Source organism: Talpa europaea (genome assembly GCF_964194135.1).
Source record: "Talpa europaea genome assembly, chromosome: 3".
In the NCBI taxonomy this organism is placed as follows: Eukaryota; Metazoa; Chordata; class Mammalia; order Eulipotyphla; family Talpidae; genus Talpa; species Talpa europaea.
The window spans coordinates 102,645,103-102,670,910 of NC_140069.1; the positions used below are offsets into that span (position 1 = coordinate 102,645,103).

At 45.9% G+C, this 25,808-nt stretch overlaps 1 protein-coding gene across 1 annotated transcript; it reads left to right on the plus strand.

Moving 5' to 3' along the window:
- Window positions 1-1,969: 1,969 nt before the first annotated feature.
- Window positions 1,970-25,477, plus strand: MTURN (maturin, neural progenitor differentiation regulator homolog; the record flags this gene model as incomplete). The annotated part of the gene is made up of 3 exons (XM_084229315.1): window positions 1,970-2,131; window positions 12,620-12,742; window positions 25,367-25,477. The coding sequence occupies 3 exons, from the start codon at window positions 1,970-1,972 to the stop codon at window positions 25,475-25,477; spliced, it is 396 nt and encodes a 131-aa protein (XP_084085441.1).
- Window positions 25,478-25,808: the final 331 nt, after the last annotated feature.

Below are 25,808 nucleotides of genomic sequence, written 5' to 3' on the forward strand. Positions count from 1 at the left end.
TTAGGACAAAAAGACACCCTGGGCCTCCCCGATGGCCTAGGGGTTGAGTCTCAGGCTATCATAGCTGAGGCCTAAGTTTGATCCCCTGCCAGGGAGCTGACCCACATGGTGCAGCAGACCTTTCTCCTGTCTTGCTGGCTGCTCCCCTCAGTGTGCATTTCAGTACACTCCGGTTCTGCTCCCCACTCTGCCTCTGGTAAATCCTCTTACCCCCCAAACCTCTGCCTGCGCACAGTTCTTGTATGCATAAATAAATAAAAATAAATCTTAAAAAAAAGCAAAAAGACACCCTGCTGAATGGGATAAATTATATGCATTTCAACTCAACATAAAGAAAACTAAAAACTCAAGAAAAAAATGGACAGAAGAGATAGACACTTCTTAGAAGACATACAGATGACCAACAGGCACTGTTGGTTCAACTTCACTGATAATCAGGGAAATGCAAATCAAAGCCACAATGAGATACCACTTTACTCCCATGAGACTGGTCCATATTTTATTTTATTTTTATTTTTTATTTTTTTTTAAAGATTTATTTATTTATTTATACAAGCACTGGGTACAGTCAGAAGTATGGGAGGGTGAGACAATTCACCAGAGTCAGAGCGGGGAACAGAACAGGCAGACTGACAAAGAAATACACTGCTGAGGGAAGCAGCGGGCGGCAGGAGAGGTCTGCGCACCTGTGGGACCCTCGCACGTGGCCAGGGATCAAACCGGTGCTGCAGAGACTGCGGGTAGCTTCGCAGCCCAGCGCTCAACCACTGCACCACCAGGGGTGGAACTACATGTGACTACTCTGATTTCTCTCTCTAGGGCTAGCATGGTGCCTGGTTCAGACCCACTGCGTTTTCTGCAATCCTGTAATGCCTGTCCAGTCCCTGAAGCCAGCGAGCACTCAACAGGTGCAACTGCTGGACCATGTCCTCTCGTTTTAAAATACACGTTCTCGTCCAAACTAGCAGCTGATCGCTTTAGGTTATGCAATTTGAACTAAAACTAAATAATATTAAAGCTAGTCTTACAAGGCGTGTTTCTACTTTACAGTATAGCCTTACAGTTAACACACACAAAAAAAATCCCTCAAAGCTTTTTATCTTCCCTTCCAAGTGGATATTTATACCGGTGTCCACTAACTGTATTTAGGGGAAACATTTCTTTACATCAATCGGTGGACAAGACTTTGGTTTCGGAAAAAGAAAAACCCTTTCTCCTAGATTTTCTCAGTTCTCCCACTGCCAACTCAGACAAGGTCCAAGTTATCTGCAATCCCGTGGGCGCCCCCGCGTTTAGGGCGCCTTCAGGAAGCCGCTCCCCGGCCACCCCAACTCCGGGCGCGCGCTAACCCACGCTCCGGCGGAGTTTGCGGATTTCAGGGTAGCCCGCCGCGTCTCGGATTTCGGCCCGGCGCCGTGACGTCACCGGGCGCGCAGGCCTCGACACTCGGCTCGCGCTCCCGTGATTGGCTGGGGGCCGTGACGTCACGGGCCGGGGCGGCTCCGGGCCCGCCAGGACCGGGGGATGCTCCGCGTGGGTTTCTGAAAAAGCCGGGAGGCCACCGAGGCGCCCGCCGAGCGCCGGCCCCTCCCGCGCGCCCCGCCCCGCCTCGCCCCGCCCCGCCGCAGCCTTTTCCCCGCCCGGCGGCGCCAGCCTCCCCGGCGGCCCGAAAGGGGGCGGGCGGGAAGGCGGGGCGGGGAGGGGCCGGGCGCGGCGCCGCGCGGTCCCTGGCCACCGCCCGCCGGCTCCACACAGCATGTAAACAGTCCCCGCCGGGAGGAGCCGGGGCCGACGGGAGCCCGCGCTGCCCGGCCGTGCCGCCTGCCCGAGAGCCGCAGGCCCGCGCGCGGCCCGCCGGAAGGGGGGCGCGGGAGGCGAGGGGAGGGCGGCGGGCGGGCGGGAGGCGGAGGGGGCGGGCGGCGGGCGGCGCGCGAGGAGGCTGAGCGAGCTGCGGGCGCGGCGGACCAGGATGGATTTCCAGCAGCTGGCTGACGTTGCGGAGAAATGGTGCTCCAACACGCCCTTCGAGCTCATCGCCACCGAGGAGACCGAGCGCAGGATGGATTTCTACGCCGACCCCGGCGTTTCCTTCTACGTGCTGTGTCCGGACAACGGCTGCGGGGACAATTTTGTGAGTGCCTGGGGGAGGGACCGCTGCAGCGCACGGGAGTGTGGATGCGCGGCCGCTTCCCTGCACCCGCGCTCCCGCATGCTGGGGAGGCTGTGGGATGCCAGGTTGGGGGTGGGGGGCGTAACCCGCTGCTCGGAGCTGCGCCGGGGAAGTACCCCCGCCCGGCGTCGCGGTGTCGGCGCTCTGGGTGGGACCTGGTGAGCGGCAGGCAGGGGCCCCCTTAGGATGCTAGGAGCTGGGCTGCAGCCAGTGCGCGGTGCTCGGCTTGGAGCATCCCCGGGGGGTGTTCCCGTGTCGCACCGGTCCGGGCTGGGGTACACGGACCCTTCCCCGGGTCCGGAGTCGGGAACCTGGAGCTTCCTGCACCCGGGCGTCCCGTCCGGTTGAGGAATCCAGTTCCCCTGCCAAAGCGCAGACACAACTCCTTGAGTCGTCCCCGCCCGAAGGAACCTCCGCCCCCAGCGTTGTTCCCTGTGCTGCCTGTTTGGACACAAAGCCTCTGTCCACACTGGCGATGCCCCATCTCCTGGACCTTCTTTGCGGAATCACACCCCGGATTTTAAAAATGATTGCACGCGCGTGCGCGCGCGCACACACGTACACACACACACACACTCACACTGGCACGCCTATCCCCCTTTTCTCCGGTGCTTCCATTGCTCCTCTGTGAGCAGCGAAGGATGTCTGTGGGGCCCGGAGGGTTCTGTCCGGCCAAGGTGGTGGCTGCAGCCCTGCCAAAGCCCTTAGATTCTTCCAGATGAGAGGGAACCCCCTCCCTTACCCAAACACATATCCAAACCACCCCACCCTACCCCATGCCCGTCTTTCTGAGGGACCCGGACCTGGAACTGCCGGGTCCAAATCTTCGACTTTGCATCCTACGCCCACTTGGGATCTTGGCGGTGGCGATTTAGGGAGGAGATGCAGGGGCAGGGGCTTTGTGGTGGGGGTCGCGCTCTGTGAACTGTTTGTAAGAACGGGGAAAATATAATGGTCCCAAATGTAAGATGGAGGCGACTGTGAGCTCGGGTTACTGTGTGGTCGCTGGCTTGAGCCTGGAGCTGGCGCTGCTGCCACCCCTGCGGACTGAGGTGGGGCGGCACCCAGGCACCGCTTGGCGCTGGCTCCTCAGGTGGGGGTGAGGCAAAGCTGGGTCCAGTCCTGCCATGTGCGCCCCTGCCACCCACAGGAAGTTAGGAAAGGACTTAAGGACTGCAAGAACGCCTTTTTTAGCCTCGGAGAGGTGAAGGCTTGTGAATGGCTTCTCTATAAAGCATGCCCCTCCCATCAACTCCACCCCATCCCACAGAACCTTCCTGGGTCCCATCCATTCACTCTTTAGAAGAGGGATGACCATGGGTAACAGCCAGATTTGAGTTGTGGCTGTGAGACTCTGGTCAAATCCCTTCCTCATCACTCAGTTTATGCATCCCTTAAATGGGTCTAATACCAACACTTAGGTAATGGGGGTAGATAAAGCACTCAACAGGCCTCGCCCCAGCAAGGGCTCCACAGATTTGAGTCAAAGGTTTCCCAGAGCTTAGAACTTGTCTTTAAAAAAAAAAAAAGGAGGGGGGTGCCCTTCCTGGTGGTGCAAAGGATTAAGCACCACACTGTGAAGCAATCCACAGCTGCCCACATGGCGCACCAGACCTCTCCTGTCTTGCCCGCTGCTCCCCTCAGCACTGTATTTCATTCACTCTGCCTGTTCTGTTCCCCACTGTCTCTGGTGAATCCGCTCACCTTGCGCATCTCTGGCCTGTGCCCCAGCTCTTGTATGCATAAATAAATAAATCTTTTTTAAAAAATTTAAAAAAAAAAAAAACAACTCCATTTGTTCCCTTAGGGTTAATCAGAATGTTTCCCTTAGAGGTATTTAATGGGGAACAAGTAAGCTATAAATATATGTCAGAACACTGTTAGCTGTAGTTAAAATAAATAAATTAATGTTATTCATTAATAGAAGGAGTGGAGGTTCATTAAAAAGGGATTTGCTCCTTTGTAAAAGTGTGAGAAGGCCTCAGGGATATAGTGTAAAGTGTTCGCTAACTGCTAACTGTAAGATCTTAAAGTCTGATTACAAGTCTCTTCTAGCCCTCACTTCCTTAGTCTGTCGTTGTCCTGTCCTCCTCCTCAGTATGTGAAGCAGTGCAAGAATAGCCCACAGTTTTGAATTTTATGGGGAAAATTCCACACAGCCTTCCTGCTGGGACTTCTGGAGATATACCCAAAGAAATTATTCTAGGGAGAAGTGGGTGCATGAAATTGCAGAGCTATTCTCTGGCCTTGAATATATAGATCAGATCATCATTCAGAAAGACTATTCATACTGGACTTTTTCAAATCCACCATATTTTAAATGTTTTCCCACCTGTATGAGTAAAAAGCTTGAGAAGTATTCATTCACTGACAATTAAATAAAATAGGTAAGAAAGGAAGATAGAAGAAAAAGTAGTTTCTTGGGAATACTGGAGCATTCTCAACGTTTCTGGACACCATAATGGGCAAGATACAGCCACCAGTTTCTTTAGCCTAAACCTCCCTTTGAAGCCATTCCAGGCCAGGTTGTCAAGCTACTGTTTGCCTCTAAGTTCAAGGAATTCAGCCATGAAGTAAGTGTCCTACCTCTGTTCATTTCCTTTTCCTAGGAAGATCTGTTAAGTGTTAGAAAAAATTTGAGATGAACAGGGTTCCTGTAATCTGAAGGATTTGTTAATATTTATGGAGTGTTTCTCAATTTACAAGGTGTTTTCACTTAATTCATTCAACAAACTTGTTAAGGGCTTGCTGTGCGGCAGGCCAGCACTACCTACAATACAAATAGGGTGTCTGTGCTTCTGGGGTCATTCCACTCATCTAAGAGGTAGTATAGAATGGTGATTAGGACTACAGACTTTGGGGATGGGCCCTTTGGGTTTGCACCCAACTCCCCATGTCTAACTGTGTGTTTTGGGGAGGAATTAGTTCATCCTGCTGTGCATGATTTTGTCATTTGTAAATAATATTAATACCTCCCTAGCAGGCATATTTGAGAACAGAGCCTAAAAATGGACTGATGATGTTAAAGGCAGGCTTGTTTGCGAACAGTGCATGACTGTACTAGGTATCCAGTAGACATTAATCCATCTTATTATCACGGTGTCCCTGCTATCCATCTAATTTAAGCCAGAAATCTAAGAGACCTCCTTAAAACCACTCTACTATTTCCTGCATCCGGTCCATCAAAATTCTGTCAATGCTATCTCTAAAATATACACAGTACCAACTGTTTTTTCCACCCCCATGCTATCACACTGGGTTAATTAAGCCACGTCATTTTTCATCTTATCTCCTAATTTGTCTTCTTGCTTATGACCCCTATTTCCGTCCCAAACCGTCTGTATATAGCAATCACTCTGGATCTGTTTAAAATACACAGGTCATATCCCTATCACACCCCATCTTTCCTAAATTGACTTCCTGCCACCTTTTAGAACAAAACTAAGCTCTGACTTCAAGCCTCCATAAGATCTGTCTCCTGCCCCCTTTCTGACCTCATTCTGAGCCATAATTCCCTTTTGCTCACGGTCTTCCAGCATGAGGGCCTTTCTGGTCTTCAGATATGCCAAGCTTATCCCTGCCTCACAGTCTTTTTGCCTTTGTTGTTCCTTTGCCGAAAATTCTTTTCCCACATGTTTACACGCTAACTTCTTTATGCCAGTCAGGCCAAGGAGAAACCTTATTTCAAACCCTTTTATTGTTATTATAGTGCTCATTAGTTCTTAATGTTCTCATGTTTATTTTCTACCTTTTCCACCAGACTATAAGCTCCATGAGAGCGGAAATCTTGTCTTATTCATTCTAAGTGTCCCAGCACTTGAAACAATGTCAGACATGTGATTGGTGCTCTATCCATGACGGTGAGAATGAATGAGTGACAGTCCAGTGTAGAAGACGATGTTAAATTTCAAGAAAGACAACTTCAAGGAACAATAATAGTACTTGTAACAGCTACCATTTAGGTACAACTTATTATGTCTCAGACACTGTTCTAAGCATTTTGCATATTTAATCTTAGTAATCTTGCAAGGTACTCTCTATAATTATGGGAGAAAACTGAAGCAGAGTGAGGTTTACTTTTAGCTACAGCTAATGAATAAGTAGAGCAATTTAAACCATAGCCCAAACTGAACTCATAGCCTCACAGGAATGACAGCAAGGTCCGAGTTCAGACTGTGGGACTCACAAATTCTGTGAGGTGGGTGTTGCTATCTCCATTTTTATAGGCAAGCAAATGGAGGCCAGTGAGTTTAAGGGACTCCTCTAGGCCTATTCCACTAAGAAGTTCCAGAGCCAGGACTTGAACCCAAGCCTAGGGTACTGTCATTTCTATCATGTAGAATGTGCCAGGGGCAGGATCCTGGCAGTAGCTCCCGAAGCCTAGGAGCAAGCACTTTTTATTTTCCTTCTGCTTTGGCAGCAACTCGGTCCCTTATGCACTCTTCCCTACCTCACCTCACAGACCATCCTGTCCACACTGTGCTTTCCCAAACTGCTGCCTTCATTCCGGTCTCTCCATGGGCTGCCCATGAGGTCAAGTCCTGGGATAAAATGAAGCTGCTGGGATTCTGTCTGTGCTGCAAGTGCAGGGTCAGGATGGCCTGACTCAAGGGGTGCGACAGGGAAGGAAATGGAACTTACCTCTCTGCCCACTTGGAAGGTCCAGAGAAGTGGGGTATTGCAGCCACTGAAGTGCCAGAGACCAAGGGATGCATGTGTGGGTGACCTGCTCTGCTGGATATGGCAGCACCAGCTCTTGCCCTCCTTGTCCTGGGACAGGGTAAAAAGCTCTAAACAAAGGTCTCCACCCTGCTCCTTCCTGGTGTCTGGGCGCTTGTGACTCAGGGAGGGAGAAGAGAGACTTCTTTATTGTTCCGCCTTTTCTGCCAGCCTGTCAAAAACCTGTTTGGATCTAAACTTTTTTATAATTTAAGCCTCACCAATACAAAAAGATAGCAGTTATCACATTAAATAAAAAGATTTTACTTACAGAAGGACTATGTGTGTGTGCCTATGTCTCTATTTCTCCCCCGTTTTCCATCTAGGTATGTCTCTTGAGTATGTGACCAAATAACAGTCTTACCAGTTTGCTGAAAGAAGACTATAACTTGTTTAAATGAGATGCATCGTTTCAATATGCGCCCTCATGGAGAGAAGCACTTTCTTATCAAATTAAAACTCTGTCCTGTTTCCTCTTCTGTTAAATGGGGTTAATCATACAAATGTTACATTATTATTGTGAGCATTAAATGAGGAATAGTGATAGACTGGAAAGCTTCCCAGAATGGCTGCATTATTCATCTATTAATAGAATATTTCGGAGGAAAAAAAACAGGGCCCTTTTTATTGATGGAGTGGTAATCCTGAGGAGCATAAAAGTATGAATTCAGGTAGATGGGTATAAGCATTTACCAGGCACCTGTAGGTAAGGGGCAGTGTGCAGTCACCTCCTGTCCGCTTTACAAACACCTGTGAGAATTACCGTTTTCTCTGACTAATAAATGCTGAGCTGAGGCTCAGATGGAAGACATGCATGTCTCTGGTGACATCCTCGCCTTGCTCCTTGCTCCCCATATGACCACAGGCAAATTGCTTCCCCTCTCAGAACTCCAGTTTCCTTCTTGGGGTAAAGTGGATCACTGGCTGATAGAAATCTCAGGCCAGCCATGCTTTTCCCATTGTGGACAGAAATACGTGGGGTGGCACGAGATGGCTTGTAGTTTTCATCCTCTACCAGGAGGACAGCTGTCAGTTTGGGATTAAATTGTGCCAGCTGGAAATGGACTTCCCTGCTACTGATGACAACCGAAACCCATGTACTGCAGTGCGAGTGAGACCCCTGGCCGCGGCCCTTGGTCTCAGACAACTGAGTTCAAGGAGGAGAAATGGGTGTTTTTAACTCCTCTGTCACCTCCGTCCTGCCGAAGCACCAGGCAGCCAAGCACCATCTCTGCTAGTGTTAGAACTATAGGAGCAGACAGTGCTCAAAAAATATTTGCAGGATTAATACCTTAATGATCTCATACCATTTTGGTTAGGCTCAATGTTCTCTCCACTATAGAAAACAGAAAGGCACTCATTGTCCTATTTGCAGATGGCGTGGTACTACTATCTTAAGGTTGGCCGGCTTTGATAATAATAGAACAGAAGGAAGGGAAACAGATGGCATGTTCTAAAAATCAAAGTTTCCTCTGAGATCTTCAGCTCCTAACAGACAGAAATCTATGAAAAGGAGCAGGCTGCTCAGGGCAGGGACAGCAGGGTCATTCTGCAGCCCATGATGTCCGGCACTTGGCAGTGACTTTAGTCAGTGATGACATGACATTTATAAAGTGCTCCCTCACCCCAAATGCATAGTCAGTTAAAGTTTTGGTCAGCCTGTGGTTTTCTAAGTGTGTCCTCAGAACCTTCTTTAAGAGCGTCTCCAGGGAGCTAGTTGGAAATGCAAATTCCTAGCCCCTCCTCAGTGGAAACTCTGAGGATAAGACCCAGCAACAGTGTTTTCTTAAGCCTCCAGGTAAATGTGATGTGTTCTGGAACCTGAGGACCGCTTTCTTCCTCTTCTTTGTGAAGCCTATCCTTGGCATTTCTCCTATTATAACAGGCGAGGGCTGTGATCTGGTTTAACTCTACCCTATTGGGAGGTTGTTACATTCTGTACCTAGATTTCTATTTGCCAGGCAGTTACACTGTTCACAGCCAGAGGTTCTCTGATCTCTGCTATACTTTTTTCATGGTTCAAGTGGGTGTTTGGTTACACATGCTTAAAATATTTTCCAAGTTGAAGTCATAGAGCCACGCCCTGTGGAGCAGGACTTTGGGTCTTCAGTCCCCATTTGTCTTTGTACAAGACCCCAGATCCTGTTTCCAGGAGCGTTCATCCTGCTGCCAGATGTTTCTCTGGCCCATCCCTTTTTGGGGAATGGAATAAGCCCACTATTTTTCCTGTGAGAGAGCAGTCCTGCCCATCCCGTGCTGTTGCTTTATTTTATGTGTGGGCGCTGCCTAGGGCACTGAGTGTGGGCTTTTTTTGCGTAGAACATCTGGGATCCACCCCAGCCAGTGGCCAGACCCTCATATTCCGCGTTGTTTGTCCTGATCTCATTTGGTTTTATCTTATTTTCCTTCCGTTGTGTTTTCCCTTTGTTCTATTTTTCCAACTACAGATTTCTTTTTTAGCTCATCTCATATTTTACAGATCTTTGCTTACTGTCTTGATTAATTTTGGAAGGAAGTAGATTCAACAAATAAATATGACTACTTCTTGTTATGAGAAACAATGGATGTGAAACAATTAGCTTTTAATAAGTGATGTCTCTAAGTGGCCTTGTGCACCTGGGTCTATCTGATTCCAAACCCCCTGCTCCCTCATGCTATCATGTGGGCGGGGATTCAGCTAAAATTGTTGTTTTGAACCCACAAAAACAGGGTGAGTCAATCAGCCAAATGAAAGAAATTTAGGCAGACTGGACAGAAGGCCCTTAGTGGGTATTAAGTCTTCCTTCTCCAAGATATATTCATAAATCAACAACAATGAAAGTGGAGTAACGAACAGTCTTCTCATGAGGTTAGAGATGCCCTGGAAACACTTGGCTGATGAAGCTGTCTGATGGCCAAGCAGTAGGGGATACGCGCCAGTTCTGTTACTGTTTCAGTGACATACTTTCCTGAGTTCACTTTGTCATCTAAAGGCCAAATGCACTTTTTTTTTTTTTAAGAGTTTTTATTTATTCATACAAGAGCTGGGGTATAGGCCACAGGTGTGGGAGGTGAGAGGATTCCCAGAGACAGAGTGGGGAACAGAACAGGCAAACTGACTGAAATACACTGCTGAGAGGAGCAGTGGGCGAGGCAGGAGAGGTCTGCTGCACCATGTGTGTAGCTCCCTGTCTGGGGATCGAACTCATGCTGCAGAGGCTGTGGTTTGCTTCATAGTGCTGTGCTTAACCCCCTGTGCCACCAGGGAGGCCCTAAAGCCAAAATGCACTTTATTTTTATTTATATATTTTTTTAAAGATTTATTTATTTATTTATTTATACAAGCACTGGGTACAGTCAGAAGCGCGGGAGGGTGAGAGAATTCACCAGAGCCAGAGCGGGGAGCAGAGCACGCAGAAGGACCGAAGTACACTGTTGAGGGGAGCAATAGGTGGCAGGAGAGGTCTGCGCGCCATGTGGGACCTCCTCCGGTGGCCGGGGAGCAGCCGGGGATCGAACCGGCGCTGCAGAGGCTGCGGGCAGTTTCGCAACCCAGCGCTCAACTGCTGCGCCACCGTGGAGGCCCAAAATGCACTTTAAAAAAAAGGCAGGTACACAACTTTTTCATAGGTCTACCTACTTCTGCATGAACTATAAGTTGACCTGTGAACAAAATAGATTAGAAGATGGGTTCACTGATACTCAATTCTTTTCAATCCCAGGATTCCACATTCATACATTTAATCAACTCTGGATAGGGAGCCCAGCTCTGAGGGACTAGAACACCTGTGAATTGAGGAGAGGGTGCTAAAACTAATCCCCCTGCAGATACCAAGAGATGGCTACAACTACATTTTGGGGGAGTCAAAAGTTATACTCAGATTTTAGCCCCAACTCTCTCCCCCACCCCAGCCCATGCTGTTCAAGGGCCAACTGTGTAACCTAACATTGGAACAGTATTCTCAGTAAAGTCACACTGGGTGTTTGATTTGCTCAGCATGTGACCTTAGCCTTGGGGGCCAGTGGAAAGCCCGACCTCTCAAACCCCATCCTCCCTCGAATACAAAAAAGGAAAAGAGGCTACTTATGTTCACGGATTGTTGCACACCCGTGTGTGCCAGCCAGACACTTATTAAACTTCCTACTTTTTGTTTAACCTTCACAAGTCTGAGGGCAGGCTTAAAGCTTCCTGTTGTGTGTTCTTAGATGTTAATACTGTCTTTAACTTGGATAATTTGCAATACACTGGAACTGAGCAGAACTTTTATGAAAGTGGGACTTTATTGTTCTGATTAAGAATCAAGTATGAGAATGGACATAAAAGTACTTTGTTCTATTACACATTTGTGCAATTTAAGAGGCTATTACATAAATGGCATTTCAGCAGCTCAACAACTTTAGGTCACTAATTAATGGGGAATCGTGTTTGAGCTGTTCTCTAAAGTTAAACAGTGTAGAAGTTATCTTTATTAGGACCTGGCAGAAACGGCTCTAGAAGTCAGTTGGCATACGGGCGGCATGTGTGGGAAATGGACCTTTGTGAAACACAGATAATTGAGGCATAAAGATGGCACATTAGCGCCTACTTATTCTCTCCTGGATGAGCAGTATTTTAAGTTTATAGACTAGTTCCTGGATGTTCTGCAAAAATGAGAATGACAGAAACATACTGTGCTTGTTGAATGACAGGCATACCACTTCCGGGTGTGATACGAATAATTAATAATTAATAATTAATTTGTAGTAGAAGGGCGTGACTATGTGCTGGCCAGGAACCATCCTCTACATAGACCTGCCTCCTGCCGCCTAGCCCTGCTTCTTGCTGTAATCTCCCAAGTGTCTTTCTTTCTTCCAAGTTCCAACAGTTTTCACCGGTGTTGAACTGTCACTCATCAGCCTCCTGAACAGCAAATCTAGACAAATACCCTGATGGTTCCTCTCCCATTAGGCCAGTGCCCCTCCCGTGCTCAAATGCAGAGCAGCGGACTTCTCCATCTAGTCTCAAAACTGTTTCATGGGCTTATTCTATATCTGTGAACATTTATGGGAGAGACTTGCCTAGTCTTAAAGATGTGCTAAAGTAGGTATCTTCACATAGCAAACAACAACAACACAAAACCTAAAACCAATCTCCTCTGGGGGTATGTTAACATTGAGGTGATGTTTGGGGTGTGATATCCTCATAAAGCATTTTAAGGGGAAGTGACCTTGCAGAAAGCCTTGTTTCCCAATGATTTTTCTGTGTTCTCGCCTCAGTTCATTTCATTTTGAAGTAAATTTATCATCACCCCACTCACAGGCTAATCTGGGCAAAGAATGGTTTGTTCCAACTTAGTGGTTACAGACTATGCTTAATTAATCCTTCAGCCACAGTTGAGGCAAAGTTAAGGCTCAGGCAGGCTCTTGATTTCTCCTCCATCCTATTGTAAAACCTCCTTCCCCTGCACCAGAGGGGAAACAATGGAAATCATGGGTCCCACTGCCCCTTGTACTATGTGTGAGCAGACCTGGTGGGGAACTGAACAGGTGAGATTATGGACCAAGAGCATGGGGGTTTCTGTAGGGTGTGCATTTTCTGATCCCCTTCAGTGCAAACAAATCAAGAATGAATATATGAACTTTACTCTGGAATGGAGGCCTCCTTCAAATTCACATAATTGAAAAAAAAAAATCCTTGGCTTTCTGTGTTTTACACTGAGTGTAATACTGTATGTCTTTGTTTTCTCCTTTTCCTGGCCCGTGGGCACGTAGCACGTGTGGAGTGAGAGCGAGGACTGCCTGCCTTTCTTGCAGCTAGCACAGGATTACATCTCCTCCTGCGGCAAGAAGACGCTCCACGAAGTCTTGGAAAAAGTCTTCAAGTCTTTCAGACCTGTAGGTGCCTGCTTGGCTTCTAAAGACATCTTGTTTTCTATAGTGATTGTGTTTTGAATAACAGGGATTGTGGAGAAAGTGGGCAAAACCTGGGATGACTAATTGTTTTTCTCTTGTCTGCCCTGTGGCTGAGAGATAGCAGCTACTGGAGGGAGGCTGAGGGCGGGAAGGGAGGGGCCACAGGATGTGACACAGCTGTTTGTTGCAGGGATGATGGTTATTTCTAGCATCACTTGAGTTGAGAATCTCTGATAGGGTGGGAAGAGCCACTATGAGACAACTGAGTATCCCTGTGCTCACCCAGTAGACTGGTTCCAAACCAAAATGTTTGGGAGTGTTATGGAGGGTCTCTTATAATAGAGAGGCGTATATTTGGCCAAAAGCCTATAAAAGGATGCACCTCCATGCCTGTGGGAATGGAGAGAGATGAGATTGGGCATGGTTCTATTCTCTTTTTAATGAACTCTCTTGTAGAATCCTTGCATCCTCCTCATCCCTTAGGATGTAGGAACCTGTGTGTCTGTGGCTAACAGTTTGTTTTCATTCTTGCTGATAAACACGTAAAATGAGCACTTACCCTTATTTTGAAGATTATCTATATTCATTGGGATTTGTTCTAGGATTTCTATTTATTTTTTTTAATCTTAAAATAGTATCTATTTCTTGGCTGAATATTTCAAACTTGTCAGTCATTTCTCTGAGCATAGTAGACTTCGTTGCATAGTAGATCGTGTCTGATATTTCAGTATGTCAAGGTTTGTAAGTCTGCCTTGTTGTCTTTTGTTTCAACTGATTCTCACTGTGGTATATCTTGTTTCTTTGTGCGTTGGATTATCTATATGTGCTGGTTATTGTATTTGAAAATTTAAATACAGGAATGAATGGAGACCTTAAGAAGGTTTTTATTAGCTTCTGCCTGGGCTTGGGGGCCCTAGCAGTTTGAGACCACTTTTGACAATTGAAGGTTTGTGGTCACTGGAACTCTCCAAGTGATGAAAAACCAGAGTTGCAGGTCTGATTTCTTCCACTTCATCCTTGTCTGGAGAGCTGTCTTTGTCCATTCAGATACTCTAAAAACATACTGTAGACTAGAAGCCTTATAAACAACAAACATCTGTTTCTCCCACTTTTGTAGCCTGGGAAATACAAAGTCATGGTGCCTGAAGATTTGGTGTCTGGTGAGAGCCCCCGTCCTAGACAGACAGTCATCTTTCACTGTCATCTCACATGGCAGGTGAAAGAGATTATCTTGAGGTCCTCATTCATTCAGATGCTACCCTTAGGACTTAATCACCTCTCAAAAGCCCTAACTCCTAATAGCATCACCTCAGTGGTTAGGATTTCAACATGTGAATTTGGTTGAGGAGGCACACAAATTTTCAGATCATAGCAATGGTGTAGATTTTTGGGGTCTCTGCTTATAGTTGGGATGGCTTATCACAGTCTGTTTCTTTGGAAGACCTGAGTTTGACTTTGTTTCCCTTAGCTCTTAGAGTAGGCCAAGGTTGCAGTAAAATTTGTAGCTGCTTCCTCTAGGTTGGCTAATACCTTCAGGACAAAAGCAACTTTGATGTTAGATTTACTACTGTAGGTCTTAAGTCTTCAGTATATTTAAAAAGGCATTTTTTTTCTTACTTCATCTAGTATTTTTAGTTATCATGGAAAGAGCTGTTTGCAATTATTTAACCTACTGTTATACAAAATGGAATTTCAGTGACTTATCACTCTTTCTGATGTTTCATTCATCCAAACAATTCATTTTTCCGGTTTGTTGATTTTCTAAGTCAGCTTGGTTCATTCAAAAGAGATGTTTGGCTTAAAAATACTGTCATTCCCGGGCCTCCCCGGTGGCGCAGCGGTTGAGCGCTGGGTTGCGAAGCTGCCTGCAGCCTCTGCAGCCGGTTCGATCCCCGGCTGCTCCCCGGCCACCGGAGGAGGGTCCCACATGGTGCGCAGACCTCTCCTGCCGCCCGCTGCTCCCCTCAGCAGTGTACTTCGGTCCTTCTGCCTGCTCTGCTCCCCGCTCTGGCTCTGGTGAATTCTCTCACCCTCCCGCACTTCTGACTGTACCCAGTGCATGTATAAACCAAACAAACAAATAATAAATAAATAAATAAATAAGGCATGCCTCTAGAAAAATTGAAAAAAAAAAAAATACTGTCATTCCCGCTGCCATTCATTTAATATCTATTTAGCAAGTACCCACTAGGCACTTGGTGGTGCTTCCTGCTCTGTTCCTATTACTTGAGTCAAACAGACAAAATCTTAACCTCACAGAACTTACTCTGTGTGTGTGTGTGTATGTGTGTGTGTGTGTGTGTGTGAGAGAGAGAGAGAGACAAAAGAAATCAGTACAGCATATGATGCCTTAGTGATAAGAAGGAAATAAGCAGGGGCCAGTGTGACCTAAATAGAGTTGGTGTAGGGGGCTGGTGATGAATGCAAGGAATTTAAGGGGTCTTGTAGGTCACAGAAGAACTTGGGCTTTTTCTTTGAAGCTTTGGGGTGCTTTTGGGTGGTTTGAACACAGGGGGATCTGCTTTTACATTTGGAAGACTCCCTCCTAACACCGAGTTGAGAATGGGCTGTAAGGGAGGAAGGGAGAACAGCCTGGAGGCTGTTGCTGATGCCCACATGAGACCCAGAGGCTTGGATCAGGGTGAGCACAGTGGGGGTAGAACAAAGGAGTGGAGTCTGAAGATGCTGTGCAAGTAGATTCAACCAGACTTGCTGGTGGAGGTGGGGTATGAGAGCGAGAGAAGACAAAGATGACTCCAAAGTTCCTGTCTGTGCAGCAAAGGCATCTCATTTACTAACGGGAAGAACTGCAGGAAGAAGAGTGGGGGAAGACACTGTCAGGAGCTCGGTTTGGGACATGTCAATGTTGGAAGTGCCTATTAGACATCCAAATAGAGACACCAAGGTAGGTGAAATGTTTGAAAATTTGATTTCCCCAAATCTTTAAAAAAAATATGTATTTATTTATGCATACAAGAACTGGGGTATAGACCACAGCTGCAGGGGGTGAAAGGATTCACCAGAGACAGAGTGGGGAGCAGAACAGGCAGATCTACTGAAATACACTGATGAGGGGAGCAGCGGGTGAGACAGGAGAAGTCTGCTGTGCCATGTGGGTCAACTCCCTGGTCAGGAATTGAACTCATGCCTCAGTGGCTGCAAATAGCTTCATAGTGCTGAGACTTAACCCCTTGTGCCATCAGGGAGGCCCTGATTTCCCCAAATCTTAACCAGAGAAAACTATTAGTAAATGATAGTCTGTTTGCAGCTGGTTTGCTTGCAGGGATTGTCTTCATTAGCCTGCCGCCTGGCACTCTTAATGTGGACATCAGCTATGGTGGCAAGCAAAATGCCTGCAGAATTGGCTTAACTAGAGAAGGTGAGTTTCCTTCAGAACTCATTTTGCTCTTTTTCTTTACTGAGGCTGTAGCTGTATTTTGGGAACCAGACAGTCACATGAAAAAGGGGGAGGAAGAGAATCTGCACTCCAAAGGCTCCAGATACATAGCTGGAAGCAGTTGGATCCAATGGGTATTTCCTTTCTGTTCAAGCTTCTTCAAGAGACACGCAGATTTGATTTAATGTTATTAGGCAGCCAGGGTTCATTTCTCAAGCAGCCTTAAGTTCTGAGCAGCCATTTTGCTCCCAAGGTGAGACTTTTACCTCGACCTGCGCTCCCTCTGATGGGGGAAGTTTTTGTGTGCTGGGTGCCCTCTGGTGGGGTTTTTAGTTGTTTTGTTTTTTGTCCTGCGGGGAGAGGCAACTGGGAGGCAACTTCTCAGGGCTCGTGAAGGTGAAATGCTTATGGGCTTTGGGTTTCTGAATCAGAATATGCCCCAGCCCCTATGAGCATGAGTATTAGGCTCAGGCAAACACCTTTGTCATCTCCTCTGAAGAGTGTGTTTCTTCTCATGGCTGCTGTTCATCTGTTTGAGCTTTGGTTTCAGAAATAAGACACAGGAGTTTTACTGCAGTTGTTGAAAGTATTTGTTGAAGAAACACACACCCAAAAGCTACAACATTATCAAGCAGGTAAACTACAGCACATCATTTCCCTGAAAATTTGTGGTGAGCTGAGCAGTTTATGCAGCTGCTTTTTGTTTACAGTTGGAAAAACCGCAAGATGAATATTTTTGCCTTCATCTTGAAACTATCCGGTCCCTGGCTTTGAATCTTTGTTTTCCCTTGACCACCGCAGTCTCTCTAGAAAGATAAGGGCCTATCTGTTGACAGCTTTCTGCTGTGTTTGGGACTTCAGTTAAGCAGAGTCCATTGACTCAGCTGAGGCCTGTGCTCTCCTGCATGAAGGACCCAAGAGTGGCATCTGTCTTTGGCCTTTTCTCAGCCATGCTGCTGGCAAGGCTGAGCAGCCCCTTCATGCGCTGTATCTTTGGCAGTGCCAGCTTTGTACTGTGCTTTCTCTTGTTTGCCTTCTTCCCACTGAAACAATGGCATGACCAAAGTCCCTCCCCCCAATCTGCTGTTAGATTTGAAAAGACAAAAAAAACTTACTTTTTCTTTTTCACCCTCTAAAGGCTCTTCTTTCCCTCTACTTCTTCAGCACATTTCAACAGAATGCGTGGATCATCTGTTACTTTCCAAAACTCTGTTTTGGTGGGTGATAGCAGGGCATAGCACCCAGTTCTTGCCCTCAAGGAACTGACTTCCTGGTAGAATAGACAGCCAGGAAAACATACAGAGAAACCCCCTGCTGCAAGACAATGCAGTTATTGTGGGCTAGGCGCTCGGCTAGATACGATGCAGAATAAGTGAAGGAGGCTGAGCCCCCATCCCTGCTCTGCTAACTGTGCCCCATTGGTTCTTTGGGGAAATATTTTCTCAGAGGATATTTGTGAGCATGTACTGTGGGAACCTGTTTGTGGTCTCCTAACCCAATTTGTGGAATCAGAATACTATAGTATGGGGAACCCTAACTCTGTGAGCAGGCTGTCTCGATTCAGATCCCAGCTCTACACTTTGCTGGCTGTGTTACCTTAACCAAGTTACTTAACCTCTCTGTTTCTTCATTTGTAAATTTAGGAAAACATAGTTACTTTAGGGTTGCTGTGAAGATTAAATGATGTAATTCTTGTTGGGTACTTAGTGTAAGGATAAACGCTGCATAAAGTTGACATTGATATGGGTGGAGTAAGAACACTGGGGGAAAATACTCTTGAGAAGTGAGTAGCATTTAGTATACTGTTTTGTGGGACCCTTGGATTTTTGGTGAAAAGGGAAAAACACTCAAGTGACTATAACACATGCTTAACACACCATCAGGCTAGAGTAAGGGATTTTTTAAAAGATATTGTTGGGGTAAGTCAAAAGTTCAATCAACATTGGATTTGGCAGAAAAACCATTCATTGAGTAACTAATCCATTTCACTCCCTATGTTAGATGCCAGTGTTATAAGATCTCTTTGAGGTATGTGACCAGAGAGACTCTGGATGACAGGATCATAGGTGATTTTTGTTTTTTCTTTTCCATATTTCCTGTGATTTTACAGAAGGCACTTATAATCAGAAGCTATTTTTTAAAAACTATTTTCTGTAAAATGTATGAGAAGCACCAGGACTATCAGATGTTAGCAGGCTGCAGCCTTCTGACGAGGCCAAACTTGAAGAAATGGCAGGAGCTGGATGTGTTTAATGGGGACCGGTCAAGGAGAAAGTCCAGAAAGACCCATCCAAGCCCCTTGCTCAGAGTCCCTAGGCCCTCACCCTAGCAGGGGAGGTGGCTCAGCCTGCCTTGGCCTGCCTGGCTCTTATATCCTGTGGCTTCTGGCAGGTTGCTCAACTTCAGTGTCCCCAACTTAAAATGGGGTCATACCTGCTTCCCAGTCTTGTGGATCTGTGGGGAACTTTCAAAATCAGACTGAGAACACAGAACTGTTGAAGCCCTGCTGATGTTCGTCTCACTTTCTGTATGGTGGCTGGTCTCAGGAAATGCTTTCCGGGTAGATGAGTGACTATGGACGCAGCCAGGCAGCCTCACTCCCAGAGTGACCCACATTCTGCTTTACTCCTGTGGCTGCCTCACTTTTACCTAGTTTTTTTCCCTTCCCTCTGGGATGTCATAGGTAAATGGTGTGTGTATGCAATTGGCAGTGCCCAGCAGGCTGTTCTTGCCCTCCGCGGGCAGGTGGGTTTATCTGTGGAGTGCGGTCAATAATGGCATCAGAGACGCCCACCAGTGACTTTGATAAATATGAAATGGAGAATTGTTGGAATCTTACATTTTTCTTGTTTAAGTGACCCTCAGCATGACAGTTGCTGGTCTTCACATGATTGAACTAGCTAATAAAGTAGTGGTTATAGGTCCAAACCATGGTGGTCATTTTTTCCCTTCAATGTTTTAATAGCTTAAGTAATGACTGATAGACTTATTACTGGTTAAAAAAAAAAATTCAGAAGAGAGCCTAACATTTCCTGTGTAGCTACAAACCCAAACCTTGTCTTCACCCTGAAATAATCTTCTCAGTTTCATTTTCCTAGATGTTACTCTCCTTCCTCTCACCGTCACTGTGTCTAGCAGGGTCGTGGGCACCAGTTTCTGTCAGCTTGTGTGCTGTTTTGGTTAATGTTGCTTTGATGACCCTATCTGGATTGGTCCCCATATTTTCTCACTCAGATTGATCCTGATCTTTCCCTGGTGCGCTTTGTGACCCCATGTTTCTTCTCTCAAGAAACAAAAACACTTCTACCAGGAAAACTCCCCTCATTCTAGCTGAAGAGCATGAACAAGAATGATATCTTTCCATTGTGACTAACAGCTGAGTAGCAGGGATTAAATCCCATAGGAAAAGCTTTTGGTGACCCAGAAAAAGTCCAGTTCTTGTGTCTACTCTGAAGAGTATGATCAATGCCTGAAGGAAGAGAAGGAAGCCAGCTGTGAGAAGCTGTCCCCATGATTTGGGTAGTCTGATCAGAAAACATTAGACACACATGTGGCTTTTGTTTTGTTTTTGTTTTTTTTTTTTTTAAAGATTTATTTATTTATTTATACAAGCACTGGGTACAGTCAGAAGCATGGGAGGGTGAGAGAATTCACCAGAGCCAGAACAGGGAACAAAACAGGCAGACTGACGAAGTACACTGCTGAGGGGAGCAGCGGGCAGCAGAGGAGGTCTGCGCGCCATGTGGAACCCTCGCCTGGCGGCCGGGGATCAAACTGATACTGCAGAGGCTGCAGGCAGCTTTGCAACCCAACACTAAGCCCCTGTACCACCAGGGAGACCCCACATGTGGTTTTTAATAAGACATCGAATGCTCACAATTTAAGTTGATTTTTTTTTTTTTTTGTCGTTCATATTATGACACATTCAAACCCTTGTCTTTTTTGGAAAATGCAGTAGCCCCTAAAAGTAAGAGGTCTCCTACTACTCAGACCCCTGGGTTTTAAAGCTATCCTACCCCCCCTATCTCTTTTTTCTCTAGTATCAACAGGACAGAGTGACCAGGAGTTTCTATACTACCAGTATCTTGGGTCACTGAGAGAAATGGCTTCAAAGTCTCCCAATGCTTTAGAATCTCTATACTCAGAGTGTGGTTCCTGGATCAGAAGGATCCCCATTACCTGCAGGCTTATTAGAAGTACAGAATCTCTGTTCCACCTGTCACCCACTGAATCAGAATCTATATTTTAGGTAGATCCCTGCGTGAATCATATATACAGCAAGATTTAAAAATTGGTACTTCCAAGGATCCTCTGGGGGAGCTTGACCAGGGCCACAGGGCACTTGCTGGAAGCACCAAAACCCTTGCTGATTGACCGTGCTCTCCAAGGCACACACACCTCCTCTCTTTTGTAAAGACACTCCAGCCTGCGGTGCTGAGTGCCTGCCACCTCCAGGGACAGCATTACAAATAATCAATACTCTCTTGGGTCTGAAGAATTTTAACTCTCAAGGCTTGGCATCGTTCCCTTTCAAGTACAACCCTGCTTGGATGGGGGAGTTCTAGCCTTTTTATGTGATCACAGGTTGTTCAAAAGGAGCTTTATGGACAGCAAGACCCTGGAAATGCCCATAATGTTGAGCAGACTGAGCATTAAGATTTATTTCTCGGTCAATTGAAAAAAATTTACTGAAATAGGAATGAATGATTATAATGATCAGAAATAATTTCAATGTAAGCAGGCTTTTTTTTTTTTTTTGCTTGTCGCCTTTTCCTTTAAAGATGTGGGTGCCATAAAAGCAAGGACTCCAGGATTCTTACCAGTCTCTATCTACTCTTGTCGCTGATATGTCTTATTGACTGTTAAAATTTGGATCCAGACGCTAAATTAAACTTAGTCATCTTAGATGGCAGTGGAGACAGAAGTGGGACTGCTAGATTGTTGCAAATCTGTATGTTACATACAGTTAGCTCTAGCGCTTCTCATCTCTGCACTTCCAAATTGTACACACTCATAAATGTAGACATTAACATTGCATATGATGGTCCCCTATTGCATATGATGGTCCCCTCCTTATCCAAAGTTTTGCTTTTTGTAGTTTCAGTTTCCCACTGTCAACCACAGTCTGAAAATATTCCATGAAAGAAGATATTTTGAAAGTGAGGGAGAGACTGCGTTCATGTAACTCTTAGTATATTGTTGTAATTGCTTTAGTTTATTATTGTTGTTAACCTCTAACTATGCCTAATTTATGAATTAAACATCATAGGAATGTATATACAGGAGAAAACATAGTATATAAGAGTTCTGTACTGTCTGCAGTTTCAGCCATCCACTTGGAGTCTTGGAATATATAAGGATCAGGGGAAGACTATTGCATTGTATTTTTTAATATTTATGCATACAAAACTGGGGTGTAGGCCAGAGATGCAGGGGGTGAGAGGATTCACCAGAGACACAGTGGGGAGCAGAACAGGCAGATCTACTGAAATACACTGCTGAAGGGAGCAGCGGCGAGACAGGAGATGTCTGTGGCACCACGTGGGTAGCTCCCTGGCCAGGGATGGAACTTGTGCTGCAGTGGCTGCAGACAGCTTCATAGGTTGCTTTAAAGTGAAAATCAAGATAATACAGCTTAACTAGGTGCACTCATGTAGAGCTGTATGATTTGCAGGCCATGGCCATATTTGCGCTCTCATTTAATCCCCAGTTACTCTTGAGGTAGAGTCGGCGTCATGGTTCCCTCTGTACAGAGACTCAGCAGAGGCACTGACTTGGCAGAGATCCATCTAGGGCCTTGGCTTCCGGAGGCCTTTTGCCTCGCCTTCTCCACACAGCCTCTCAGTGAACCCGAGCTTAGGTGCCTTAAAAGTTCAGAAGTCCTGGGCCTCCCTGGTGGCGCAGCGGTTGAGCGCTGGGTTGCGAAGCTGCCCGCAGCCTCTGCAGCGCCGGCTCGATCCCCAGCTGCTCCCCGGCCAACGGAGGAGGGTCCCACATGGCGCACAGACCTCTCCTGCCGCCCGCTGCTCCCCTCAGCAGTGTACTTCGGTCCTTCTGCCTGCTCTGCTCCCCGCTCTGGCTCTGGTGAATTCTCTCACCCTCCCGCGCTTCTGACTGTACCCAATGCTTGTATAAATAAATAAAAAATCTTAAAAAAAAAAAAAAGATTTACATTAACTTGGAATGTGTGCTTGCATAAATAAATAAATAAATCTTAAAAAAAAAAAAAAGTTCAGAAGTCCAGTGAGAACTGCTTCTCCTTTGTCCATTCTGTAAGGGCAGAGGATGAGCGGCTTTTGAAAGAGCATCCAGATACTTCCCACCAGAGAAAAGGGCCTCCTGTGTGGCTGGACCACTTATGTGGCTGATGCTCTAGACCGAAAACTTTGTGCTTTGGCATGTCAGGTAAGGTAGGCACCTTCTAGGAGGGGCTCTAGGAAGAGGAGAGAGAGGACGGAAAGGGAGCTGCTAATAGTGTCTTGCTTAACTTGCCGAGTCTTTTCCACAAGTAATCCTGAGCTGAGGAAAGGGAAGGTGTAGGGGTCAGGGTCAATCACCGAAGTGTATTACAAAGAATTATAATCAGTGGTACATCTCTTTAGGACAGAATAGTAAATATGTAGCTGCATGGCTTGGCCGTGATCTCTATCCAAGGTAGCCATTGGCACTGACCATGCTCTTTCCCACTGAACCTCAGAACTGTCCTGAACCCGGAACCCCGGGCAACCCCTGCCTGTCAGATTTGTTAAATGAGAGGGAACTTATTGGTTGTTCATTTTTAAAGGATATCCCCTAAATGCAACAAGGAGTTAAATTTATTGTTGAATTAATATATTTTCTTTTGGCATTTTGGAGTTTCTGGTAGCATTATTTACATTTTATTAGCTATGAAATATTAACCCCTCGTTTGACACTTTGATCTTGCTGTGTGTCATCAAGCAGCTCTTCAAATAAAAATTGAACACCAAAATTAGTCATCTGTGTTTGTTGTAGCCATCTTTCTCTCTCTTTAGAGGCAAATGTTATCTTTTTTTGAAATGAAAAAAGTCATTTATTAGACTAATAATGATAGCCAAAAATACAACTATTCAGTATATATGAATGAGGTATTTTTCTTTAAAAGTAATTTTATAGGGCCTCCCCGGTGGCGCAGCGGTTGAGCGCTGGGTTGCGAAGCTGCCTGCGGCCTCTGCGGCGCCGGTTCGATCCCCGGCTGCTCCCCGGCCACCGGAGGAGGATCCCACATGGTGCGCAGACCTCTCCTGCCACCCGCTGCTCCCCTCAGCAGTGTACTTCAGTCCCTCTGCCTGCTCTGCTCCCCACTCTGGCTCTGGTGAATTCTCTCACCCTCCCGCGCTTCTGACTGTACCCAGCGCATGTATAAACAAAACAAACAAACAAATATAATAAATAAATAAAAACATGCCTCTATAAAAAAAAAAAAAAGTAATTTTATAACAAATCCCTACACATTGATATTTCTCTAATTCAGAATAAATAATGATAGTCATAGAATAAGTGTCCGACAAGGAGAAAAGTTAGAAATAATTTCTTAAAAAATCTTAGGCTTTATGATACTGCTTCAGTGTGAGTATTTGGATATAAAATCTGTCTCATTTAAATTAAATCTTGGAGAAGCAAAGGTTATTCTTAATGATCTTGAGTCTTGGCGCATTAATGTTTACTGTAGTTTAAAATATTATCTTTTATTAAAATAAATAAATAAAATATTATCTTTTATTCCACTCACTAGAACCTGGAAGGAAGACATGCTGGAGGAATGGGGCTTCTCCCTTCTCCCAAGCGTGTACCGATTGTTACACCCAATCCAGACAAGCCGAGATGAGCTGTCCCTGCCCCTCCCCTCCATGCCAACAATGTCTCTTTGAGATCGCTGTCACTCTGAGCTCTGTGGGGGCTGGGGGTTGGGTGTAGGGGGGCTGTTGGAGGACTGAGGTTGCCTGCCACGTTCCCTTTGGCAGGCCACATACATAGAATGACCCCAGGTGTGTAGCAGGTGATTTTGTCTAGGATTCAGCAAGACCTACAAGAGTTGCATTTGGGGATCTTTAGAGGAAAGGCTCTGCTTGATCAGGACTCTTCCTAGCCTCTCCTCAATGAAGCATTTAGAAGGGGAGTGGCAAGAAGGGGAAAGGGTCAGCAGGCCACTAGGGAGACTATGCAAAGGCAACAGAATGGTGCATATTATTTTAGGGTCTCAACTCAGTTTGGGGGCATAGTGTTTGGGTCATAGGACCATACAGTGAGGTTGCCTGATAGTGATCAAACACAAAGGGCCACCCTCTGAGAAAGTCCTCTGGCCACAGGCAGATTATCCATCTCACAGTGGCACTATGGGATGGAAGCAGGGAGATGGCGGGCAAGGCCCAGGAGCACCCAAGGTCATGGCTCCCTGCCAGCATGAGAGCTTTTTGTTCATATTGATCAGGCCTTGTGAATGGCACTGCAAGAGTTTCTAACCAAAGACCAGTCAGTGCTTTGAGAAAATGTTTACTGTGAATTTCCTTGGTGATAATTATACAGCATTCAGAAAACACAAAAAGATTAAAAAGGGAAAAGTTTACCCATAATCCCACTGTATAAAAAATACTCAGCATTTGGATGTATTTCATTGAAGTCTTCTTTTATGCCTATGTGTATAAATTTTAAGGAAATCTGAATCCTAATGAAAATGCAATTTTTATTATGCTCTTTTTTCTCTTAGGAGCATATTTTTTATAACATTAAATTATTCAAAATTACTATTTTTAGTGTCTATATAAGACTTCGTCTTACAGATATACCATAATTTAACTATTTTGTTGTTGAAGACTTTAGTCATTTCTCTTTATATGTATGCGATAAACAGTAGTAAGGGGGAAATGCAAAAGGGAATAGATCCAGAACTACCCATTGCGGTGCTGCTAGCTTTCCACACGTGCATGTGCATAGAGATTATACCTTTGTGCCTCAGTGCGAGGCACATGGTGTTTTGTTTAGACTTAAAAGCAGAGAATCATCAGTCTTCCCAATAAAACCTAGGCCTCTGGTTATAACTTTATAATGGTTGGGGGTAGTTAAACCCCGTGGGAAATCCATAGCTGCCACACGGAGTCCTGTTAGGACTTCAGCATCAGGTAGATTCCTGGACCATCTTCTTGCCCGCAGCCCCGATGCTCATCTCACAGTTTCTCTTCTCTCTGCTGTAGCTACTGGGACTTCCTGATGCAGATGATGACGCCTTTGAAGAATACAGTGCAGATGTTGAAGAAGAGGAGCCAGAGGCGGACCACCCCCAAATGGGTGTCAGTCAGCAGTAAACTTCTGAAGGCTCCCACCTAAGCAGCAAAGGGAGCCTCTGGGTCTGCAAGGTGGGGTCGGTGCTCCTGGGTTAGCATTTTGCATTACCACTTCGAAGAAACAGGACGCCTGACTCCCAGCATCCAAATTAAAATGAAATACCTTTTTAACAACCACAAAATATCTGGGATGACCTTTGCTCAGAAATAACTGAATTTTACTCCCGTTTCAGTGGATTTCTATGGAGTTGTGTCGGTAGCCTTTACCATTTTGAATTTAGAGTCCATTTTGTGGCTGACTGTTCTCTCTTGAGTTTATGTTGGGGAACTAACATTCGCTTATGTGAATGTA